Consider the following 22,077-nt stretch of genomic DNA (forward strand, 5'->3'; position numbering starts at 1 on the left):
TAATGTGTACATTGTGTATTAAATTAGACACCAGAATATAAGCACTGTGTCTATGAGAAGTCGGCAGTCGATAGGAGCAGGAACAGTGTTTCAACAAGCAGAGGAGAAAAGGTACAGTAAATTAAGTAAGATGTAAAATTAGATATGTTTGAAGTAGTTGACTTGGTCTGAATAAATAAAAAACTCCAAACCACAGAAAACATGCTGCATAGGAACAACTTTATGTGTTATGAATGAACTGGAAGTAAATACTTATGTGTAATGAGCATATTTAAAAATAAAAGTAAAATACTTTTCATTCATTCACATTGGACACATTGGTGTATTTTATTTTACAAAAAATTGTGAATTGTGACTGCTTTGTGTATTTAGTCTTATTGATCAAAAGAGCTTCGAGTCCCCTGAACCCAGCGCTGTGTCTATGAAGAGTGAACAATCGAAGGGAGCAGGAATAGTGTTTCAGCTCAGCTTTATGATGTAGTGCAATATGTTTCAATCATACCGTGTATTTTTGACTAATATTCAAATCAGAAATAAAAGAAATATATCTATATCTATATATCTATGAAAAAAGACTAAACGTGTGTTTATTTCATACAGAACGTCAGTACGGTCAGTCAGGACCTCAGTCAGTCAGTACGGTCAGTCAGGACCTTTGATATTGTGTTTGCTGTGCTTGACCCTGTCTGTCTGTTCTGTCAATATTAATAAATACGCTGCAAATGGATCCATACGACTCCGCTTCGTTACAGCTACAGTCCTGCTCACAATTATTGGCACTCCGTCATTTTATGCGTAACCTGTGCAAATACTAGGGATGTACCGATACCTCCCTTTCTCTTCCGATCCGATCCCTGTGTTCTTTTCTACATTTAAAACTAAAGAATGTAAATAAAAGTATTACTGCAGCAGCAAACAGTACTTTTAACAGTTACAATCTAAACCATATATACTGCGATATAAATTAAATTATTTTCTGAAGAAAATAATGTTTGTTTTTTCCACCATTCGCACCAACTTCCAGAGTTCTTGACAGTTTCATGCTTGGCAAACTTCTTAATAACATTGTGTACTGGCGGTCTTGTGTTTGCTAATAATAGCACTTCTGACTTACTGACAGGAAGTAATGTGACTTTTTAAAACACTGAAGTCATCGTTCATAATTTATGTTTATATAATTTATTCAGTTACATAATTTATATATTTTCATACTGTAATTTTTATAGTAAAGGATGCTAATACCAGTGTCACAGCAAGTTTGAAGTTTTTCTATTTTTTTGTCCTATTTTTGTTTTTATTTTATTTTTTTTGTTTTTTAAATTGTTGTTTGTCAGCTCTTTTGTATCAAACACAAATTTAAAAAAAAGATGTTTCACTTGATTATTTTTTCCAGGACATTAAATATAATAATAAATATGATTCTTTATTCAATTAAAAATGTAATCAGTTGCTATGGTATAAGAGGAATAAAGCCCTCAGATGTTATACAGTAAAATAACCAACATCAATAATACTGAATATATAAAATGTAAAAATGTAATAGGAATAAATGATCTTAAAAAAAACAGATCGCTGTACATTATGAATGTTTCTACACCGTAATCTACACTGAACTCCACTTCCCAAACCTCCACCTACAAACATGCACTACACCGCCCTCGTGCTGCGGTATCACACCTGAGAGGCGGTACGACACCTGAGAGGCGGTACGACACCTGAGAACCGGTACGACACCTTCCATGTACAGAAGTGAAAGTAAATCTTTGAACCTTCGACAGATCACAACAGGACAAAAGGTTTAGTATTTCACATTTCTTAAATCCTGTAACATTTTCTCATGCACTTTATTCTCTATTAACTTTATCTGTATGTCGGACCGAACAAACAACAACAAACTGACATCTTCTTTCCATGTTGTTGATGTTTTGCTGGTTTTTATTCTGTGTTTATTCTGTGGCTCGGAATCGCCGCCTTATGTAAAAGTCACTTTTATTGTCACATCACCACAGCACATGTGCCTTGGTGAGTGAAATTCTTAGGAGCAAACTCCAGAAATTGCAGAACAGTAACAGATATAGATAATGAGTTGACGTGAAAATGTGCAATTTGCTCACACATATAGTCAGTACACACAGTGTACTATTGGGCTTCCTTACAGTAGCACTCCGTATTATATGCAATATGTACTTATGTGTAAATATATGTAAATATATTATATATAAATATTATAAGGTGCAACAAATTGTATAGGTACAGAAGTGACATGGATGTGCATCGGATGGTATCTAGTGATAACAGGTGGATCATTGTATTAAATGCAGTGTGTATGTATAGTCCAGTGTGTATAATGCAGTGTGTATGTATAGTCCCGTGTGTATAATGCAGTGTGTATGTATAGTCCAGTGTGTATAATGCAGTGTGTATGTATAGTGCAGTGTGTATAATGCAGTGTGTATGTATAGTCCAGTGTGGATAATGCAGTGTGTATGTATAGTCCAGTGTGGATAGTCCGAAGTTAAAGTGCAGTGTGTGGCACACCATATTGTGCAAGTATGCTGTAGGGTGTATTAGTTATGACTGCTAATTAATCTGATAGCCTGTGGGAAAAAGCTATCCTTCAGTCGTATGTGACGCAGTTGTTAGGTTTCGTCTTGTTTACGTTATTATAGAATTATAATGCCATGCTTAAAGGACTTGTATCTTATAAAAAAATTTATATATTCTAATAAAAAATAAATTCTTTATTTGTAAGTATTATATTTTAATACAAATAAATTCTTTATCTTAAAGTATTATATTTTAAAGTATTATAATGACACGCTTCCACCAAACGCCAGTTTCCTGTAAGCAGAATAAACCTTAATAACCGGTTTTTATTGGAAATATGAAACATCCACCAGCTTTTTGTAACTACATTTAAAGTCTGTTCTGCCCTTTATCTCTCACACCTTGCTTAAGAATGCTGTCAGATAAAGACAACAAACACAACAATGCGGATGGTGTTGTGTTTAGTAACACACACAGATAGCTGAGTCACTGGCTATTTTCAAGCGGAAACAGGAAACACTTCAACTAGCATTTCTTTCTTTATCTTTTGCATTTAAAAAAAAAAACCTTTGACACTTTTTCATTGTAACTTTGAACAAATGTTTTAAACTCATGGTATCTTAAGTATGTAACCTAGTGAGCAGCATTAATGTATTCAATGTTAGAGATTTAAGCACTTATGTACGTCGCTCTGGATAAGGGCGTCTGTCACATGCTGTAAATGTAAGTGTAAATGTAGTAAGGATCACTGAACACAGTTTAACTGAATACAAAGTATTTATTTAATTTCCATTTATTAATTTAATTTATAAATTGTGTGTGTGTGTGTGTGTGTGTGTGTGTGTGTGTGTGTGTGTGTGTGTGTGTGTGTGTGTGTGTGTTTGTGTGTGTGTGTGTGTGTGTGTGTGTGTGTGTGTGTGTTGTGTGTGGTGTGTGTGTGTGTGTGTGTGTGTGTGTGTGTGTGTGTGTGTGTGTGTGTGTGTGTGTGTGTGTGTGTGTGTGTGTGTGTGTGTGTGTGTGTGTGTGTGTGTGTGTGACTGGTGTTTATTGTGTTTGTTGCCTTTTTTTTTACCCCTTTATCATTTGTAATGTTGCTCCCATATAAAACAGTTCAGCACAAGCCCAGACATGTTTAGGGTCATGATTGAGGACAATGTCCTGTCCAGAGACGAGCTGTTTCCTGTTGAGGTTTTGTTCAAACCGACCATCAAAATACCCTCTGGGCATCAGCATTAGAATGTGGAAGCACTAAAACCAGGGCTGCTTGTTCTGAGCATGTGTTGTCAGTGAAGTGGGGCCCCCTGGCACCATCTTAGGGCCCCCAGTTTGAGAACCAGGGGTCTAGACTACTTGTTCTGAGCAGGTGTTGTCAGTGAACAGGCTGTAAAACTGTTGGCTAAGTTACAGACACTCATGACAAACTCCTGCTGATGATCTGGGAAACGTCTCTAACAGCAGTCACAATGTCATTGTTTGTGTCAAACAAGTTGTGAATTAGTTGTAACATTAAACAGGAGATCATGACTTACTCTGTACTTAAAGTGATGCTCGCAGCTCCAGTGCTTTTCTCTGTGGGTGAACAAGTATGATGATGAACAATTACAGGGTCTGCTTTCTTTCATTGGTTGTTGCGTTAAATATTACCCAGATACAATAGTGCTATTTTCTGAATGGCTATTGTGTAGCCTCTTGTTTTTGATTGGCTGATTATTGGCAGGCTCAATTAAGAACTCCAGGGGAGATGCGCTTGGTTCCTGCCCGGTTCCATAAAGACAGCGGTGTGGACTGATACTTTTTGGGCGCTGCAGCAGTTTTTCTGCGTGAGAAATACGATGTGTGGCAGGAGAGCGTGACAAAAGACCAAAATAAGTGACTGTCACGCTCAACGCTCAAAGGACTATCAGCAGGTTTTCCCCTCAGTCTTACTTCCTCATTTTTGTGTGTGATAAGTGATATGTGTGATGTCTATGGTGATTCCCATGACAGATACAGATATCTCTCCACTCCTCTTTAACAGTCCCATTTCATCAGATAGTCTACCTTTGTATTCATTTTTATTTATTTATTCATCCTTCATTTTTTTTTATTATTCTTTTTTGTTACACTTTAAAGAAAGACAATTAGTTTTAGTGTAGTCTGTTCAATTACAATAAGGAATCTATCCTTATATCTATCTGCCTTGTTTTAAATGATCACTAGACACAGATCTGGCATCTGTGTGAAACTTTACTTATGATATGGTAAAAGGATCTTTTAATATCTTACTAAGTTATTTCATAATAACAATACAGTGAATACGAGTTGCTTAATCAGAGCAGAAAGCAGTCATTGTGTAATGCTCTTCCTTATTGTTTAGACCAACAGTAAAAACTTTACCGTCAGCCATCAGAAAACACTAAAAGTTATTATTCAATTAGGCTTGAACCTGGAAAATTATTATTTCGAGTATAAACGATATCGATCACTGCATTTCCTGTAGTATTTAAATGACGTCATCTATGTACCTAGTGTTTAGTCCATGTTGACAGGTTTTATACTGTTTTAGATTGTTTTATACTGTTTTATATTGTTTTAGACTGTTTTATATTGTTTTGGTTTGTTTTAGACTGTTTTAGATTGTTTTAGATTGTTTTAGACTGTTTTATATTGTTTTAAATTGTTTTATACTGTTTTATATTGTTTGATACTGTTTTATATTGTTTTACACTGTTTTATACTGTTTTAGATTGTTTTATACTGTTTTATACTGTTTTAGATCGTTTATACTGTTTTATACTGTATATAGATTGTTTTATATAAAAGCCTTTGGTCAATGCAACAAAATGAGAATTCTATCAGGAACCCAGATGAGGTCCTGGTTTAGGCACAAAGGAAATAGTCCTCAGAAATGAGTTTGGTTACAGATTATATGGTGAGGACATGAAAGAACGTAAGAATTTCTGGTGTTTGTTATAATTCACACTCTCGTGTTTATAATGATTTATAATCTCACCCTTCAGTAACAGATAAATGAGAATGTGTTCACTTTTGTTTGTTTGGTTCCTCTTAAGGTTTCTTCCTCAAACCATCTCAGGGAGTTCATTCCGGATAAATACAAACACATTTAAATATGAGTCTAATATTAATCTTTAACTTTTTGTCAAGTTTCTTTGAGACAAAATTCATTTAGAAAAGTGCTATAGAAATAAAATTAATTGGATTGAACAACAGTGTTTAATAAAAGGTCACTAGGAATGACGGTCATCAGTGATTAGTTGTTCAATTCGGTCTTCATTCTTCTTGATTTGTACCTTATTATTTATTGACTGTAACTGTGTGATTGCAGGTCTGCCTTTATTCTTGAAGAACACAACAAAACACAGCACACACCTGTGAAAATGAGTTCCCCTGATGATGTTATAGATGGGAGGTGAGACATTTAAATAATCACATGGAAGAATGAACGTAGAATTGGTAGAATAGCAGCAGATCTCATGTAAGACATCTGCATTTGTTACTAGATTTACTAGATGGCGCTGCCTCACTGTCACTAGACTGTACACAGGAACTCAGACCTTGATCCTTTTATAAGTACAAGTCATTGCAGCCAAATGGGAATTCTCATATTGAACCAATAATAAAAGCACTCATCAGTGGCATAATTTTCTTTAGTTTCTTTAATGCAGCAGACCTGCTGTGTAATATCAGTAATGTGTACATTGTGTATTAAATTAGACACCAGAATGGAAGGTCTGCCTCACCTGAACCCAGCGCTGTGTCTATGAGAAGTCGGCAGTCAAAGGGAGCAGGAATAGTGTTTCAACAAGCAGAGGAAGAAAGGTACAGTAAATTAAGTAAGATGTAAAATTAGATATTTTTGAGGTAGTTTACTTGGTTAGAATAAATAAAAAACTCCAAACCACAGAAAACATGCTGCATAGGAACAACTTTATGTGTTATCAATGAACTGGAAGAAAATACTTGTGTGTAATGAGCATTTTTAAAAATATTATTTTCATTTATTCACATTGGACACATTGGTGTTGTTTTTATTTTACAAAAAATTGTGAATTGTGACTGCTTTGTGTATTTAGTCTTATTGATCAAAAGAGCTTCGAGTCCCCTGAACCCAGTTCTGTGTCTATGAAGAGTGAACAATCGATGGGAGCAGGAATAGTGTTTTGGGGAGAGAAAAAAAGGTAAGGAATGCAATATGGACAGTTTTATATCCCAATACCCTAATTTAAAAAAAAAGACAACAGAAAAAGAAAACAGGAAAAAACAGTCCTTTGGAACAGCTTTATGTATTTATATTAACAAACTGCAAGAAAATGTGTGTATTTTGAAAAATTACTTAAAGATATTTTTAAAAGTTATTTTAAAATAAGCGAAAATACGTTTGCTACTACAGAACCACAGATTCACCTGAACCCAGCGCTGTGTCAATGAAGAGTGAACAATCGAAGGGAGCAGGAATAGTGTTTCGGGGAGAGAAAAAAAGGTAATGAATGCAATATGTATGGTTTTACATCCCAACACCCTAATTTAAAAAAACATAGAAAAAACAGTCCTTTGGAACAGCGTTATGTATTTATATAAAAAAATGCAAGAAAATTCTTGTGTATTTTGAGCATATTTTTAAAAATAACTGAAAATATTTTTGCTACAGGGCCACAGATTCGCCTGAACCCAGTGTTGTGTCTATGAAGAGTGAGCAGTCGATGGGAGCAGGAATAGTGTTTCAGAAAGAGAAAGAAAGGTACGTTTATATTACAAAAATACTCTGTAGATAGACTATAGGAAAATCGTTTGGACTAACACACACACACACACACACACACGCACCCCACACACACAGTATGTAGGCCACAACTAAATATACTCAGTTATTTGAATGTATAACAACATGCATATTCACTATTTATGAATGTGATCATTGATTGTTCCTCAAAATAATAAATATCAGGTTTGTTACTCTACTGTCACTGTATTAAACTATTAACAAAGAGTTTTATTGCTTACTTAACATTAGCATAATGTTGTCTTTATTAAAGAAATAAACGTGGCATATCAGATCCCTTGATGGTGCTCAATGCTGATTCCCTGGACCTGGTATGTACTGTATGTGTAAGTGAGTGAGTTTGGGAGATTAGGTTCTATTGGTCCTAATACATCTAAACTTTGGTGTAACTTGGGCACTTTTCTTCATTACCACGTAAGAACCTTATCCATGTCTTCACTCCTCCTTATCTATCCAAGCTCCTCCATCCTTACATCCCAACACAGACTCTCAGGTCCACTGATACAGGTCTATTCACCCTACAATATTTCTCCTTCTTCTAAATAACTGGTACATCATTTTTGGCCAAATTAAAAACTTTGGAAATCAATCCTTCAGAATCTCAATCTCCACTTTTAAATCACAAATTTAAGCACATTTATTTATTCAGCACTTTGGCTCTGTCCTAGTTTCTTTGTCCGTTTGTGTACTGTAATGATGTGTCTTTCATATTAGCTGTCCTTTCTGTCAAGAGTTACTGGGACAATTTCCTACCAGACCACCAGAGGGAGTACTGGCATGTGTTTTTTTGGTTATAATTTGTTTTCACGTCATGTGTTTATTGTTTTGTTTCATGCCTTGTCACGTGTTTTATCCTGCAAGCTCTTAGTGGAGAAACAAAACATAACAACAAGTCCAGTGATTCTTCTTGAGAGACTAAATGTTCTAATATTATGTTTTTATCGAACTTCTAAGCTAATATGTTGTCCACAGTCTGTTCCTGGTCTGCAGCTCCTGTTTCTGAATTCTTTAAAGCTTTGTCTCATCTTCAAATCACTACAAAATTGTTTTATTGCATTCCTGAGCATTGTTAAATGATTTTGTCATGTTTTATTATTTTACCTGTTTTTTTTTTGTGTATGCAATATTTTATCTATATATTTTAATTATATTATTTCAAGTACCAAAACAGTCTCAGTGAATTCAGACAAAACAACAACCAAAATATTTCCTGATAAGTCTTTATTAATCTGTCATGAACTCAGTAATTTATTAACAAATTCATGAATTGTTTAATTTGTTATGTTTCTGTTTGTCCCCAAAGAACAAAGAGCATCAGAGCAGTAATGAAGGTGAGGTACAGAACATCATTCATCTGCAGAAATACACAGAACTTCACATCACCAATGTAGTTTTTTGTTTTTATTAATTGAGTCAGTTGTAATTTTTTATCATGTAAAGAAGATTACATTTTTTTTATCAAGCTTTTTTAACTTAACATAAAACACATAAAACCTAAGTGAACAAAAGCACAATTACAAAGCAGCAATAAAATGATTCTTTATACATCTTTTATAACTTTTTATAGAACAACATATTTCTGCTAAATGAGATAAATCATTCCATAATTTAATACCCTTAAATCGTATAGAGTCTACAAGTAAGAATTTTAGGGAAATGAAAATCTGAACATTGACGAGTTAAGTAACTGTGAACCTGTGAATTTACTTTACACAGTAAATTGCTCTGAAATGTTACCTTCACCTGAAAATATTTCATAAATAAAAACGCAAATTTGAGAAATGTTGATATCATAAACAGTAAGAACCTTAAGTTTTTTAAATAAAGAAACCGATGAAGTATATACATTGGATCGGGTTGCAATCCTAACAAAGCGTTTCTGAAGGGAAAAAAATTTATGAATAGTACTAGGAAAAGTTCTCGCACAAACTATACTACAATATGAGAGATACGGAGAAATTTGGAGATGTCAAGCTTGCCTGTCTTCAAAACTTGAGAGCTCTGGTCATGAAAACGAAGATGACTCAATTAGACATTGAACATTTTATTTGAAAGTAACCTTCAACCCAGCATCTTTTTTGTTAAGGTTAGTTCAAACTGTTCAAATTATTTTTGTTTGCCTGCAGAAATAAAATTTCGTTTACTCGATAGCGGTTCATTGATTTCATAAATACAACACACTACATTTTTTTCTCTACTTTCAATAAAAATGATATGTGCAGGTATCTTCATTTTAGATGTCAAAAGGGTTTTGTGGCTCCCTGTGTTTTTTTTTTTTTCTGTGGGAAACGGGTTCAAATGGCTCTTTGAGTGTTTAAGGTTGCTGACCCCTGGTTTAGACTATAATAAAGAGTAAGAAGTCACTCTGTGGTAATAAGATGCCTAACCCTCCTTATTATACCATTTATGTATTTTCCTACTTACGTAATCAGCTTGTTCCCTCCAACTCAAACTCTTATCAACGAAAACTCCCACGAATTTTACAGTTGACACTTGAGGCAACTCAATAGACTCAATTTTTGTCCTTAGGGTATAATTTTTTTCCACTAAAAATAATGAAGTTAGATTTTTTTAAGTTTAAGAGATAATTTATTTAAATTAAACCAATTAGCATCAGCAATTAGACTATCATTTACACTCTTAATCAATAAATTAAAATTTGAGTGAAAGAAAATTAAGGTTGTATCATCTGCAAACATTATTTGAGTAAGAATATTTGAAACATTTGATAAATCATTTATATATAAGAAATAGTAAGGGTCCAAGAATGGACCCCTGAGGAACCCCACAGAGTATTCTTGCTGTATTAGAAAAGCAACCATTAACACAAACAAACTGTCTTCTATTCGATATGTAATTTTTCAACCACTTATATGAAAGATCATGAAAACCATATTTGTACAACTTTTCCAATAAAATATAATGATTGACATAAAAATATAAAAATACTACAAGTAAATTCATGATTTTCAAGTACAAGAGTAACATTGTCAATCAGGTGCAGCAGAGCCAAATGTGTAGAGCGTTTTTTGCGGAATCCGTACTGATGTTTATAAAGAATAGAATTGGAATCTAATGTGGATGCAATATTGAACATTTCACCTGTTTGACAAGAAATACAGAAATATTATCATGTCCAGCTGAAGATATCTTTAACTCATCAATAATTTCACTTATTTCTACAATATCAGGTGGATTAAAGATAATATGAGACTTTCCTGATAAATAATCTAAAGGTTTACCACTACCAACAGGGATATTATTTGCTAATGTTTGACCAATGTTAACAAAAATAAATAAATAAATATTTTTTTGAGCTATGTCAAATGGATTATTAAAAGAACTGTCACCATCCACAAAATCTGAAGGTAGCTTTGAAGTAATCTTCTCTTTTTGCATCAAGTGATTTATTACTTTCCATGTGGTTTTAATATCATTTGAACACCTCTTAAATTTTTCACTAAAATATAGTATAATTCTTGACTTTAATAGAATGATTATATTTATTTCTGTAAGATTTATAAACCCCAAAAATGAGAGGATTTAAAACATGTTTTATAGAATTTGTTCTTAGTCCTCAGCATATTTTGTAAGCTAACTGTGTATCGTGTATAACTGTATAACTTAACATCTAGATGGTAATCTTTTCTCTGTGTTCTCAGAACTGAACCATGTGTGGAAAAAAAGATTGAAATTGAAACTACAGAGCAAATTTCAGATGATTAACGAGGGAATCTCAGTGTATGGAAACTCAAGACTTCTAAATGAGATTTACACAGAACTCTACATCACATCAGATTCTGGGTTTGGACACATCATTAATGAACATGAGGTCAGACTTGTTGAAAATACAAGTAGGAGACTAATAACAGAGGATTCCATCAATTGTGATGACATATTTAGAGCCTTACCTGGATATGAGAAACCCATCAGAGCTGTGCTAACAGAAGGCATTGCTGGAATTGGGAAAACAGTTTCTGTTCAGAAGTTTGTCCTGGACTGGGCTGAAGGAAAAGCAAATCAGGATTTGGACTTTATTTTTCCATTTAACTTCAGGGAGTTGAATTTTAAGAAACAAGAAGATCTCAGTTTGTTGGAGCTTGTCCACTTTTATTTCCCAGAAACCAAAGAACATAAAATAGACTTTCATCGTTACAAAATCTTGTTCATCTTCGATGGACTGGACGAGTCTCGTTTTTCTCCTGATTTCATAAGCAGTAAAATGTTGACTGATCCAACAGAATCAGCTAGAATAGAAACTCTGTTAACAAACCTTATTAACGGGAATCTGCTTCCATCTGCACTTCTCTGGATAACATCTCGACCAGCAGCATCCAGTCAGATTCCTGCTGTTTATATTGACAGAGTAACAGAGGTACGAGGCTTCAGTAACCCTCAGAAAGATGAGTATTTCCTGAAAAGGATCACAGATAAAACCCTGGCTAATAAAATAATCTCACACCTAAAGTCAACTCGGAGTCTTTATATTATGTGCCACATCCCAGTCTTCTGCTGGATGTCAGCGACTGTTCTTGAGGGAATGTTCAGTGAAGCAGAAAGTGGAGAGATCCCAAAGACCCTGACTCAAATGTTCACACATTTCCTAATCTTTCAAATCAAACGCGGATCCCAAAAGTACAAAAAATGTGAAATGAATCCTGGACAGATTGCCAAGATTGTATTTAAACTGGGAAAGCTGGCGTTCCAGCAGCTGGAGAAAGGAAACCTGATCTTCTATGTGGACGACATCACTGAGTGTGGGATTGATGTCCAAGAGGCCATGGTGTACTCAGGGGTTTGCACTCAGATCTTTATTGAGAAAGTCAATTCACACCTGGGGAAAGTGTACAGCTTTGTGCATCTGAGTGTTCAGGAGCATCTTGCAGCTATGTATGTATTTCTCTCACATGTCAATGGAAATCTCTCAAAACAACAAACCCCTGTAATCTTCGGCCTCTCCAGCGAAGCAACACTGATAGACCTTCTAAAGACAGCAGTAGACAAGGCCTTACAGAGTGAGAATGGATACCTGGACCTTTTCCTTCGCTTCCTCATGGGTTTCTCACTGGGGTCCAATTCGATTTTCTTCCAGTGCCTACTGACTGAGACAGGACGCAGCTCTCTGAGCAAAGATGCTGCTGTCACAAACAAGGAAATAACCACGTACATCAAGGAGAAGATCAGAGAGAATCCAAAAGAATGCAAAACCATCAATCTCTTCCATTGTCTGAATGAACTGAATGACCAGTCTCTGGTAGAGGAAGTTCAAGTCTTTTTGAATAAAAGAGAAAATTATCGACTCCGTGGAGTCCAACTTTCTCCAGTTCAGTGGACAGCTCTGAATTTCTTGTTGCTGATCTCAGAAGAGGATCGAGAAGAGTTCAACCTACAGAAGTATGCAGCATCGGATGAGTGTCTGATGAACATGTGCTTTCTTGTCACTACATGCAATAAAGCTCTGTAAGTTTTCTGCCTGTGATTTTTATTCCTGTATGAATTTGTTAGACATCATTAATGATCAGACTACTACTTATATTTATATATAACTCACAAGGACCTTCAACGGGGTCACATGGTTAGTTTAACTTTCTATAATTGTTCTAAAGTGATAGTAGATTGGGCAATTCTCATTGCCTTATAAAATGTATGTTTTATTAGCAAATATTGTCTGAGCAGCACTGTTTGATATGTTTTAGCTGATATTGTTTGCATATTCACCAATCAGCCATAACATTAAAACCACCTGCCTAGTATAGTGTCAGTGCCCACTGTGCCACCAAAACAGTTCTGACTCATCAAGGTATGGACTCCCTGAAGGTGTGCTGTAATATCTTGTCTTAACACTAAGATGTTAGCAGCAGATCCTTTAAGTTTTTTTTAAGCTTTATCAAGAAGTGGGACCTCCATGGAGCAGACTAGCTTGTCCAGCACAGCTGAATGGATTTATATCTGTGCAATTTGTAGGCCAAGTCAACACTTTGAAAACTTTGTCATGTTCCTCAACCCATTCTGAAGCAATGTTTGAGCATTACCCTTCTGAAAGAGGACACTGCCATCATGGACAGTGTTGTATAAAGTACTAGAAAGCAAGACTTGAGTAAAAATACAAGTATTGTACTAGAAAAAGACTTTGGTAGAACTGAAAGTTACCTTTTAGAATATTAAGTAAAAGTAAAAAGTAAAAGTCTTAAAGTATCTGATATTTACTGTACTTAAGTATCAAAAGTATTTTTCTGATATTTAATGTACTTAAGTATCTGAAGTAAAAGTAAAAAGTAAAATTTCAGTGATGTTCGGTAGGAATAAGAGCACGGGAGGTTCTAGGGTTTCATCTTTAGGGGGTTTAGCCCTCAGTGAGAATTTAAAACAAGAAGAGTTTTATATTATATATTATATGACTACATAGTAAGCCAAAAGTTATTGGTGTTATTAAATGGTAAAAGTGGAGACCAAAATTTTATGCATGATGTAATGATGTCAGTCTTGAATCAGATCAGTTTGTGTGTGTGTGTGTGCATTCTCTACAAACACTGTGTCCGATGAATGACGTCATTAATAAACTAATATTCACAAAACAAAGACCAAATCAATAAATGTTATTTTTATTTAGTATTGTATGGATTGTTTGCATTAATATTTTGTTTGTGCTACAACTCTGGTAATAAGAATAGTGACATTTCACTGCTTTTGGTTGCCGTCTTTGCGGCTTTCCGCAGATTAACGTTATAGATAAACGCCTCCAGCTCTGACTGCGCGTGCACGCTGCGCGTACCTGTGCGTCTCCGTTGCGTAATGCGATCTAGCAGCAGTGATTCCCCAAACCTCCCTTATTGCAGTCGCACATGTTTCTTCTGATTTTATTTTGTAGTACTCACGAGTAATGAAGATGCTTAGTGGAAATATAGCGGAGTAAAAGTATACATTTTATCTAGGAAATGTAGTGGAGGACAGATACGTGAAATTTCTACTTAAGTACAGTAACGAAGTATTTGTACTCCGTTACATTACAACACTGATAAGGGAACACCATTGCCATGGACGGTTGTACTTGGTCTGCATGTCAGGAATTGGCTTGAACTTTTTTATGTTTGGACACTAGGGGGACATTGTTGTTTTTGTGTCTGTGTCATGTGCTTTCGATTGTTTTTTGTATCACGTGCGTTAGCCCTGCCCTTTCCCTATCGTTCCCACTTTTGCACACCTGTTCCTTTCAATTATCGTCACCCCTATTTATACCGGTTGTCTTACGTCTGCCTTTCACTGAGTCCTTGTCTTTAGGTTTGTTGTTTTTGGTTTAAAGTCTGCTAGTGTGTCTTGCCCTTCATTATTTTTCCCTTAATAAACCCCCTTTTATGTTATCCTCCACCTCCCCTGACACTACAGCAGTGTTTAGGTAGCTTGTGCATGTTCTAACCACATCAGGAACACCTCACAACACCTGCTATTTTGAAGAACCTCTGACCCAGTCGTCTAAACATCACAGTTTGTTCTTCTTAGAGTCTCTTTGATCCTTACACTGCCTTCACTGGGATATTCCACCCCCAGTGATGTGTGTAATGAGGAGTCATAAGGCTGAGGATCCATGTGCAGCAGTTTTATTAAATCCAAACTCAGAATCAGACAGGCAGGGTCAAGGCCAGCAAACACAATATCAGAGGGCAGACAGAAATCAGAAACGGTAGAAACAGGCAGAAGGTCGGGGCAGGCAGCAAATAATCAGAGAAACCAGAATACAGAAACAGAATAAAAACCGGAACTAGCAAATACACAAGAAACGCTCAGAAAGATTGCTGAAACAAATCGAAACTTCGCAATTAGGTCAAGTTCACCTTTTATTCATTAGACGCTTCTCTTCGCCGGTGTTCGGGAGGTGCGTGCTGCACTCCGACCGTGACAATGTGCCACTGTAACATGACAATAAACATTGTTCACTAGATTTGTCAGTGGGTTTAATGTTGTACTGATCAATATACGTATATAGAATGTGGGTTTCTTAATGATGCATGTTGTTACAGATAACATTAAGCACAAATTAACTTAATTAGCATAGAAAATTGCTTTAAAATCCCTTCTTTATTCAATTTTTTATAACTGCTCTAATTAATGCTCACATTTTTTTTGTTACAGGCTGCGTGACTGTAATCTTACAGAGAAAAGTTGTAAAAGTCTGGCTGTAGCTCTCAGCAAGGCAGAAGTTTCCTGGGTGAGAGAGCTGGACATGAGTGGTAATGCACTGCTGGATTCAGGAGTCAAACTGCTTGCTGATGGGCTAAAGAATCCACAGTGTAAAGTAGAGATCCTACGGTAAGAGCACTATTTTCTTCTTCTGTAAATCAAATCAAGAAATAAATGATCTAAATATAGGAGTGGAAAAAGGTGAAAAAGCTGATAAGATGATACTCACTTATTCCTTTTTTCTGTTTCAGACTTGGTGACTGTGGTCTCACTGAGGAAAGCTGTGCAGTTATTGCTTCAGTACTTTCCTCTACGTCATCGCGTCTAACAGAGTTGTGTCTCAGCCACAATAAACTGAGGGATTCGGGAGTAAAGAAGCTTTCAGAAGCTCTTCAGAGCCCGAAATGTAAACTAAAGACACTGAGGTGAGAAACCTTGACTTGTCTAAAACACATCCACAGTATTTTAGACCTAAATACTACAACAAACACATGACTTTATTAACTTGGGCTTTTTCTTCTACAGGTTACATGACTGTAACATTACAATGGACGGCTGTGTCGCTCTTGGTGCAGCTCTGAGCTCAAAATCACCCCTGAGAGAGCTTGATCTGAGCTGTAATGATTTAGGAGACCAGGGAGTTAAACTGCTCACTGATATAAAGGAGAATGAAAAGTACACACTGGAGAAGTTGGAGTGAGTTACTGACATTAACAGCTACAAAATATTTCCCAACAACATATAACTGATTCATGATAATAAGCATCACTGTGGTGTGATGTGGAAACAACATTATTGTTATGACCGTCTAGTTGATTAATTTTATTCCACCCTTATTCCACCCAAGCAACTGATTTCCCAGTTTCTTCTCTCCTGATCCACCACTCAGTGCAGCATTTGTTTCAGTTTCAGTTTAAAATGGTCTTAAGACCAACAGGTCTTAATTTGTTGTCTAAATAGCTGATGCAAATCCGCCATTAGTTTAGACATAGAGGTTATACCTTGATCTGTCAGTAGGTCTCTGATCTCGTGACCTGACTGAAGAGCATCATGAGCAGGTGATGATCTGGATGATGTTGTGTAACCTTCCAGGTTGTGCCTCTGGGTAACACCTATCATTACATTTGAGCCCTCCCTGTTTATTTCCATCACTTGCCTCCAGCAGTGTTGTATTTGGTCATTCTTGTTCTGCTGGTACACTGAAGGTGGTTACTGGAGAAAGTGGCTGGTCTGGTGGTCCGTCCTCCATCCGAGCAGCTTGAGTTATCACCGAGTGGTAGGCTAGTGTCACTGTGTTCCTAGTTGATTAAGTCTTAAAACAATCCAACACACCAGCCATGCCTTCATGGGTGGTGGTTGGTGTGGCATGGAGAAGGTATGACATAGGGGTTTAGGTTCTATGCAATGTGGTTAAACATGCTTCGGTTCAAGGTTATTTTTGTCTAATAATTCTCTCTATTTATCTTACAGGCTCTGAGATCTTGTGACCTGACCTGGTTTAAGTCTTGTGGAGACAACAGCTAACACATACTCACACTTTCTTAAATATCCATCATCATTCCTGACATAATAGGTTTCTAGACTCAGATGAGTAATATACGAGTAATATGGTTAAGTTTTCCACCTTTGTAGCTTATCAAGCGAACTTTGGTGTTTAAGTGGTGTTTGTGACCTGATTTTACTGGTTCTGTGTAAAAAAGAAGTAAAAAAGTGAAAATCATTTTCATCTAAATAAGTCTGTTTTGTAACATGGTGATTTTCTGATCACAGAAATCAGTACTGGACCATTATAAAACAATGTTGCTACACTTTATTATATGCTATATACTGCACTTATCTAGCACCTGTGCAGATGAATCTCATCTTACTCCTTATTTCACACCTCTAGATTTTCTTCACTTGTACTCGTGTAATATAAATGTATCTACGTCTTAAGACACTACATGACATAAAAGTCTTATAGCAGCAGCCTGTAACAGTAGACTAACATATAAAGATTTCAAATAAAAAGCTGCATACATTAATTGCCAATGTGAGATATTGACTATTATGTACAGATGTATTCTCCTGTGTTGTATAACTACGTGTTACTCAGTGTGTCATGTGATGTACTATGTGTTCTGTAAATTCATGTCTGTACAAATAACCAACTTTGATGTTATCACTTTAACTGTATGTTACTCAAAGTTCCTGTGCTACTATAACACTGCTTATTTATACACAATGGGCCCTTTATAAGAGCGCCGACACAGTAAAATGATTTGCAGAAAGTTTAAAGCCAGTTGCAGGAGATCTGTGCAGCGATGATATCAGTTCTTTATGTTGAATTCATTCTCATTAACATTTATATCTCATTCTTTCCAAAGTCATCCCTTATCACTTGTGGTGATATTTCAAGCTATTTCTTTCTGATAATTCTTTCTGTTAAACTGTGTTTAACTCAGTCATTGTTGTGGAATGAAGTTACTCTGGATGTGTGAAAAAAAAAAGTCATAATTACGTACTGTAGTGTTCGTGAGGGCCTAACATCAGAAACACAGTCTGACATAAAGAGAGAGAGAGAGTCATTATGATTGTGACCCGTTATTTGCTTATGACTGTGACCCTATTTGCAGGCTTGTGTGGTTTCCTTCATCAACCGCTTTACATTACAAGATTGCAAACAATCACCAGTTTACATTTTCCTGAACCAAACCTGTGCAATATACAACCTGGGACTTTTATACACTTCATATGACAGCATGTGTGACATCATATAGGTCATCATTCAAGAGTATAAAATGGCTCACACACAGTCAGTCGGTGTGTGTTATTGTAGGAGTTTTTGTTTGTAGATGGTATACATAGGAAATGCTGTTTTCCTATGTATACCAAAAAACAAAGTGTGTGTGTGTGTGTGTGTGTGTGTGTGTGTGTGTGTGTGTGTGTGTGTGTGTGTGTGTGTGTGTGTGTGTGTGATGTAGATTAATCATGACCGGGCCAAAACTTTCTGCTTTTTACATCATGGCTGTGTCAAGAATATCACTGTGTTTATGAGGTAGTACTGATGGGATTTTCTGTTGCCACGTGAAATCTCCGGTGTGTTGCTGGGAGACGTGGTGTATGGCTGCCAGCCTTTTCTCCTGACACCTTTCACAGACCCCCAAGAAGCACAGCAGGCCTACAACCATGCCATGCCAGGACCAGGGCCAGAGTTGAGACAGAGCTGAGTTGGGACAATCCGGCAATCTTCCCTGATAACAACAGTGGTCGGCTGCTGAGGGACCAATACTGTATGTGTTGAATTATTTTAGTTAGTATGTGCGCTTTCAGTGTTGGTTAAATATGTCCTGCGCCGGCAGAGGGATTTTTTGGGGGGTTTTTTTGTGTTCAAAAATTTTTTTTTTCATTGATTTGGCCTCTTATGATGTTTGTGCTGTGTACTGTGTGTAATACAAGCTTGCAGGGAGGCTACTGCATTCATTCATGTGTCTGTTCAGTTGATGTGTATAGATTTGTCCTGCATTTATTTCAGTGTGCAGACATGCGGGGTGTGTTATATACAGACCTTTGAATGTGTATTTATCCTTTTGTTGTATAATATGCTTTGATTCTGTGCTTTCCATCTGTAGAGTGTAGACATGTAGAGTCACTGTGTGACTTCAGTTTCGAAAGGAGCTGATGGTTTACCTGCTTTGTTTTAACCTTATTCAATAAAGGAACATAATGTTTCACTTTGTGTTTTTATATTTATATAGAATGTGTATTTTATACGACAGAGTTTTAGGGCCACACTGAGGAAGAAGGAAAAAGTCATAAATTTATGAGGCTGGTTCTTTCTGTGGAAAAGATGCATATTCTTTTTACAGTCCTTATGAAAATGTGATGCTGATGTGCCAAAAGATTAAGTATGTACTTGTTTGTGAAACTATACTGAAGAACAATTCCACGAAATGCCCCACTGTCTTCCTCTAAAACAATGGGTTACAATATTATGACATCATTCTCGAAGTCTGTGAATTTTCTTTTTTTCCCCCTCTGTGGCCCTAATATTCTATCATTTTATATGTAGCCTTATAGTCTATGGAAAACTGTAAATTATCTAATGATAGCATCATCTAAAAATTAACATTGATTGAAATTAATGATCACAAACCTGTTACGGGTCAACTTTTAATTCAAAGTTATACAGTAAACAAGTACACAAAAACGCTGCACCTGACGACCATGTCCGTAGAAAAATATTTTTATTGAAGCCATTTTTGGGTCTTTTAACTTGAAATTTTTTTGGTGAAAGCCAAGACATGTGGCTATGACCCTCAGTTGTTATTTGGACCCTAACATGTTCCAGAAAAATAAGATTAATCAGTTTATCAGGTAAACAACTCAGGCGGAAATGAAAACCTTCCATTCTAGCCTCTGTAACTTTGTGCCAGTAAGGCCGAGAATCAATCTGAAACTAGTTTCTGAAACTAGAGAATCTCTTTTTTCCATACAGTGTCAAACAGTGTCACCACTTTTTGTTGGGTAGGTCATGTAGGCGAAAAACCTGCAAAAAGGGAGTGAGGTCATAATGACAGTGGGTCTAGATATATGTGATGACAATGTGTAGTTGGCAGTGTTATAACTATTATTTTTTGTTTGTGGTGACTGCTGTCTGACATTAGGGATGAGATTAAATAGATCCTAGAATTTAGCCTGGTCTGGAGCAGGCTAGCTCCACAGAATAAATCTCCATGGCAATTTATACCATAACATCCTACTGCCCCCTAATCCAGTTTTAGTGCAACCAGACGGATAAATTGAGGCAGGATCACCAAGATATCCCGGCTTAATTCCTTATCCTAGTTTTGTGCAATAGGCCCCTGTTTCTGTTTGTCCCCAAAGAACAAAGAGCATCAGAGCAGTAATGAAGGTGAGGTGCAGAACATCATGTATCTGCAGAAATACACAGAACTTCACATCACCAATGTTGTTTTTTTATTATGTTTTATTTGGGGAAGTCATGGCCTAATGGTTAAAGAGTCTCTCTTAACACTAAGGTTGTGGGTTCGAGTCTCGGGCCGGCCACGACTGAGCATAAATGGCTGCCCACTGCTCCGGGTGTGTGTTCACAGTGTGTGTGTTCACTGCTGTGTGTGTGTGCACTTTGGATGGGTTAAACACAGAGAATGAATTCTGAGTATGAGTCGTATGTCACGTCACTGACTCACTTTATGTCACATCACTGACTCAGTTTTCCTCAGGGTTAACATGGCGTTAACATGCTCAGGCCCCTGGTGTAAAAACCCCCTAGGTGTGTGTGTGTGTGTTCGTGTGTGTGTTCGTGTGTGTGTTCGTGTGTGTGTTCGTGTGTGTGTTCGTGTGTGTAACAGGAAGGGGGAGTGCACGTTTAGGAGACAACAAGATGAGGAGCTCAAACTTCTACATCCTTTATCATTTAAAACACAACAGAGAGAGAGAGAGAGAGAGAGAGAGAGAGAGAGAGAGAGAGAGAGAGAGAGAGAGAGAGAGAGAGAGAGAGAGAGAGAGAGAGAGAGAGAGAGAGATGATCTTTTTCCTCGGTCTTAGGTCTTCATTTTTGGTCTATGGTGAGGCACACGACAGATTTTTATTTATTCTTTTTATTTATTTATTCATAGTTTGTTTGTTTGTTATTATTATTATTATTTATTTTTTATTACACTTAGTTTTAGTGTAGTCTGTTCAATGACAATAAGGAATTGAGCTATCCATCTATCTATCTGCCTTGTTTTAAATGATCACTAGACAAAGATCTGACATCTTTTGATATGGTAAAAAAATATTTTAATATCTTACTAAGTTATTTCATAATTACAATACAGTGAATCCGAGTAGTTTAGAGCAGAAAGTATGAATGCAGCCAGTGTGTGATGCTCTTCCATACCGAGAGAGAACTGCTGTGGATTAGTCGGTTCTGTTGCAACTCCGTGTTAAAAGGTAAAAATATAGGTTTCATATTGAATGTTAGATGATGCATGTAGGAAATTGCACACAGTGGACACTAATTCATTTTTAGAGTGTTTTCTATTCATATTTCTGGATATTTTGATAGTTTTATTTCTGTTTGCATAAATGCAATAATATTTTAATGTGCAACATTTATTACTATATACGTGTGTGTGTGTGTGTGTGTGTGTGTGTTTGTCTGTGTGTGTCTGTGTGTGCGTGTGTGTGTGTGTGTGTGTGTGTGTGTTTGTCTGTGTGTGTCTGTGTCTGTGTGTGCGTGTGTGTGTGAACCCAGTGTTCTGTCTATGAAGAGTGAGCAATCAAAGGGACTACAAATAGTTTTACATGTCAACACTATAGTATCATATAATAATAAGAAAGAAGAAAAAGGAGAAAAAACTACAAAAAAGAGCTACAAACAAAATACTCCTTATGAATGGTTGTGTGTTTATACAGTATGAACCAACTGCAAGAAAATGCTTGTGTATTTTGAGCATATTTTTAAAAGTAAGTGAAAATACGTTTGCTACAACAGGGCCGATGTAATGATGTTTATTATTGTCCTCAGTGTTGTAATGTAACGGAGTACAAATACTTTGTTATCGTACTTAAGTAGAAATTTCACG

At 36.2% G+C, this 22,077-nt stretch overlaps 1 protein-coding gene across 1 annotated transcript; it reads left to right on the plus strand.

The window, feature by feature from the left end:
• Nucleotides 1-1,619: 1,619 nt before the first annotated feature.
• On the plus strand, nt 1,620-19,215 carry LOC113658659 (NACHT, LRR and PYD domains-containing protein 3-like). Its single transcript, XM_047822162.1, has 13 exons — nt 1,620-1,796; nt 5,873-5,956; nt 6,262-6,366; nt 6,621-6,725; nt 6,938-7,027; nt 7,196-7,285; nt 7,581-7,638; nt 8,628-8,658; nt 10,990-12,787; nt 15,455-15,631; nt 15,754-15,927; nt 16,028-16,198; nt 16,973-19,215. The coding sequence occupies exons 2-13, from the start codon at nt 5,925-5,927 to the stop codon at nt 16,977-16,979; spliced, it is 2,838 nt and encodes a 945-aa protein (XP_047678118.1). The 5' UTR covers nt 1,620-1,796; nt 5,873-5,924; the 3' UTR covers nt 16,980-19,215.
• The last annotated feature ends 2,862 nt before the right edge of the window (nt 19,216-22,077 follow it).

The sequence above is a fragment of the Tachysurus fulvidraco genome, chromosome 13 (assembly GCF_022655615.1).
Source record: "Tachysurus fulvidraco isolate hzauxx_2018 chromosome 13, HZAU_PFXX_2.0, whole genome shotgun sequence".
NCBI lineage: Eukaryota > Metazoa > Chordata > Actinopteri > Siluriformes > Bagridae > Tachysurus > Tachysurus fulvidraco.

What these genes read in the sequence shown, in the direction of transcription:
- LOC113658659 (XM_047822162.1), top strand. Translation starts at nt 5,925, where the DNA reads ATGAGTTCCCCTGATGATGTTATAGATGGGAG. An exon ending in GCATCAGAGCAGTAATGAAG is followed by an intron (nt 8,659 to 10,989) that starts GTGAGGTACAGA and finishes CTGTGTTCTCAG; the next exon opens with AACTGAACCATGTGTGGAAA. An exon ending in TGTAAACTAAAGACACTGAG is followed by an intron (nt 15,928 to 16,027) that starts GTGAGAAACCTT and finishes TTTCTTCTACAG; the next exon opens with GTTACATGACTGTAACATTA.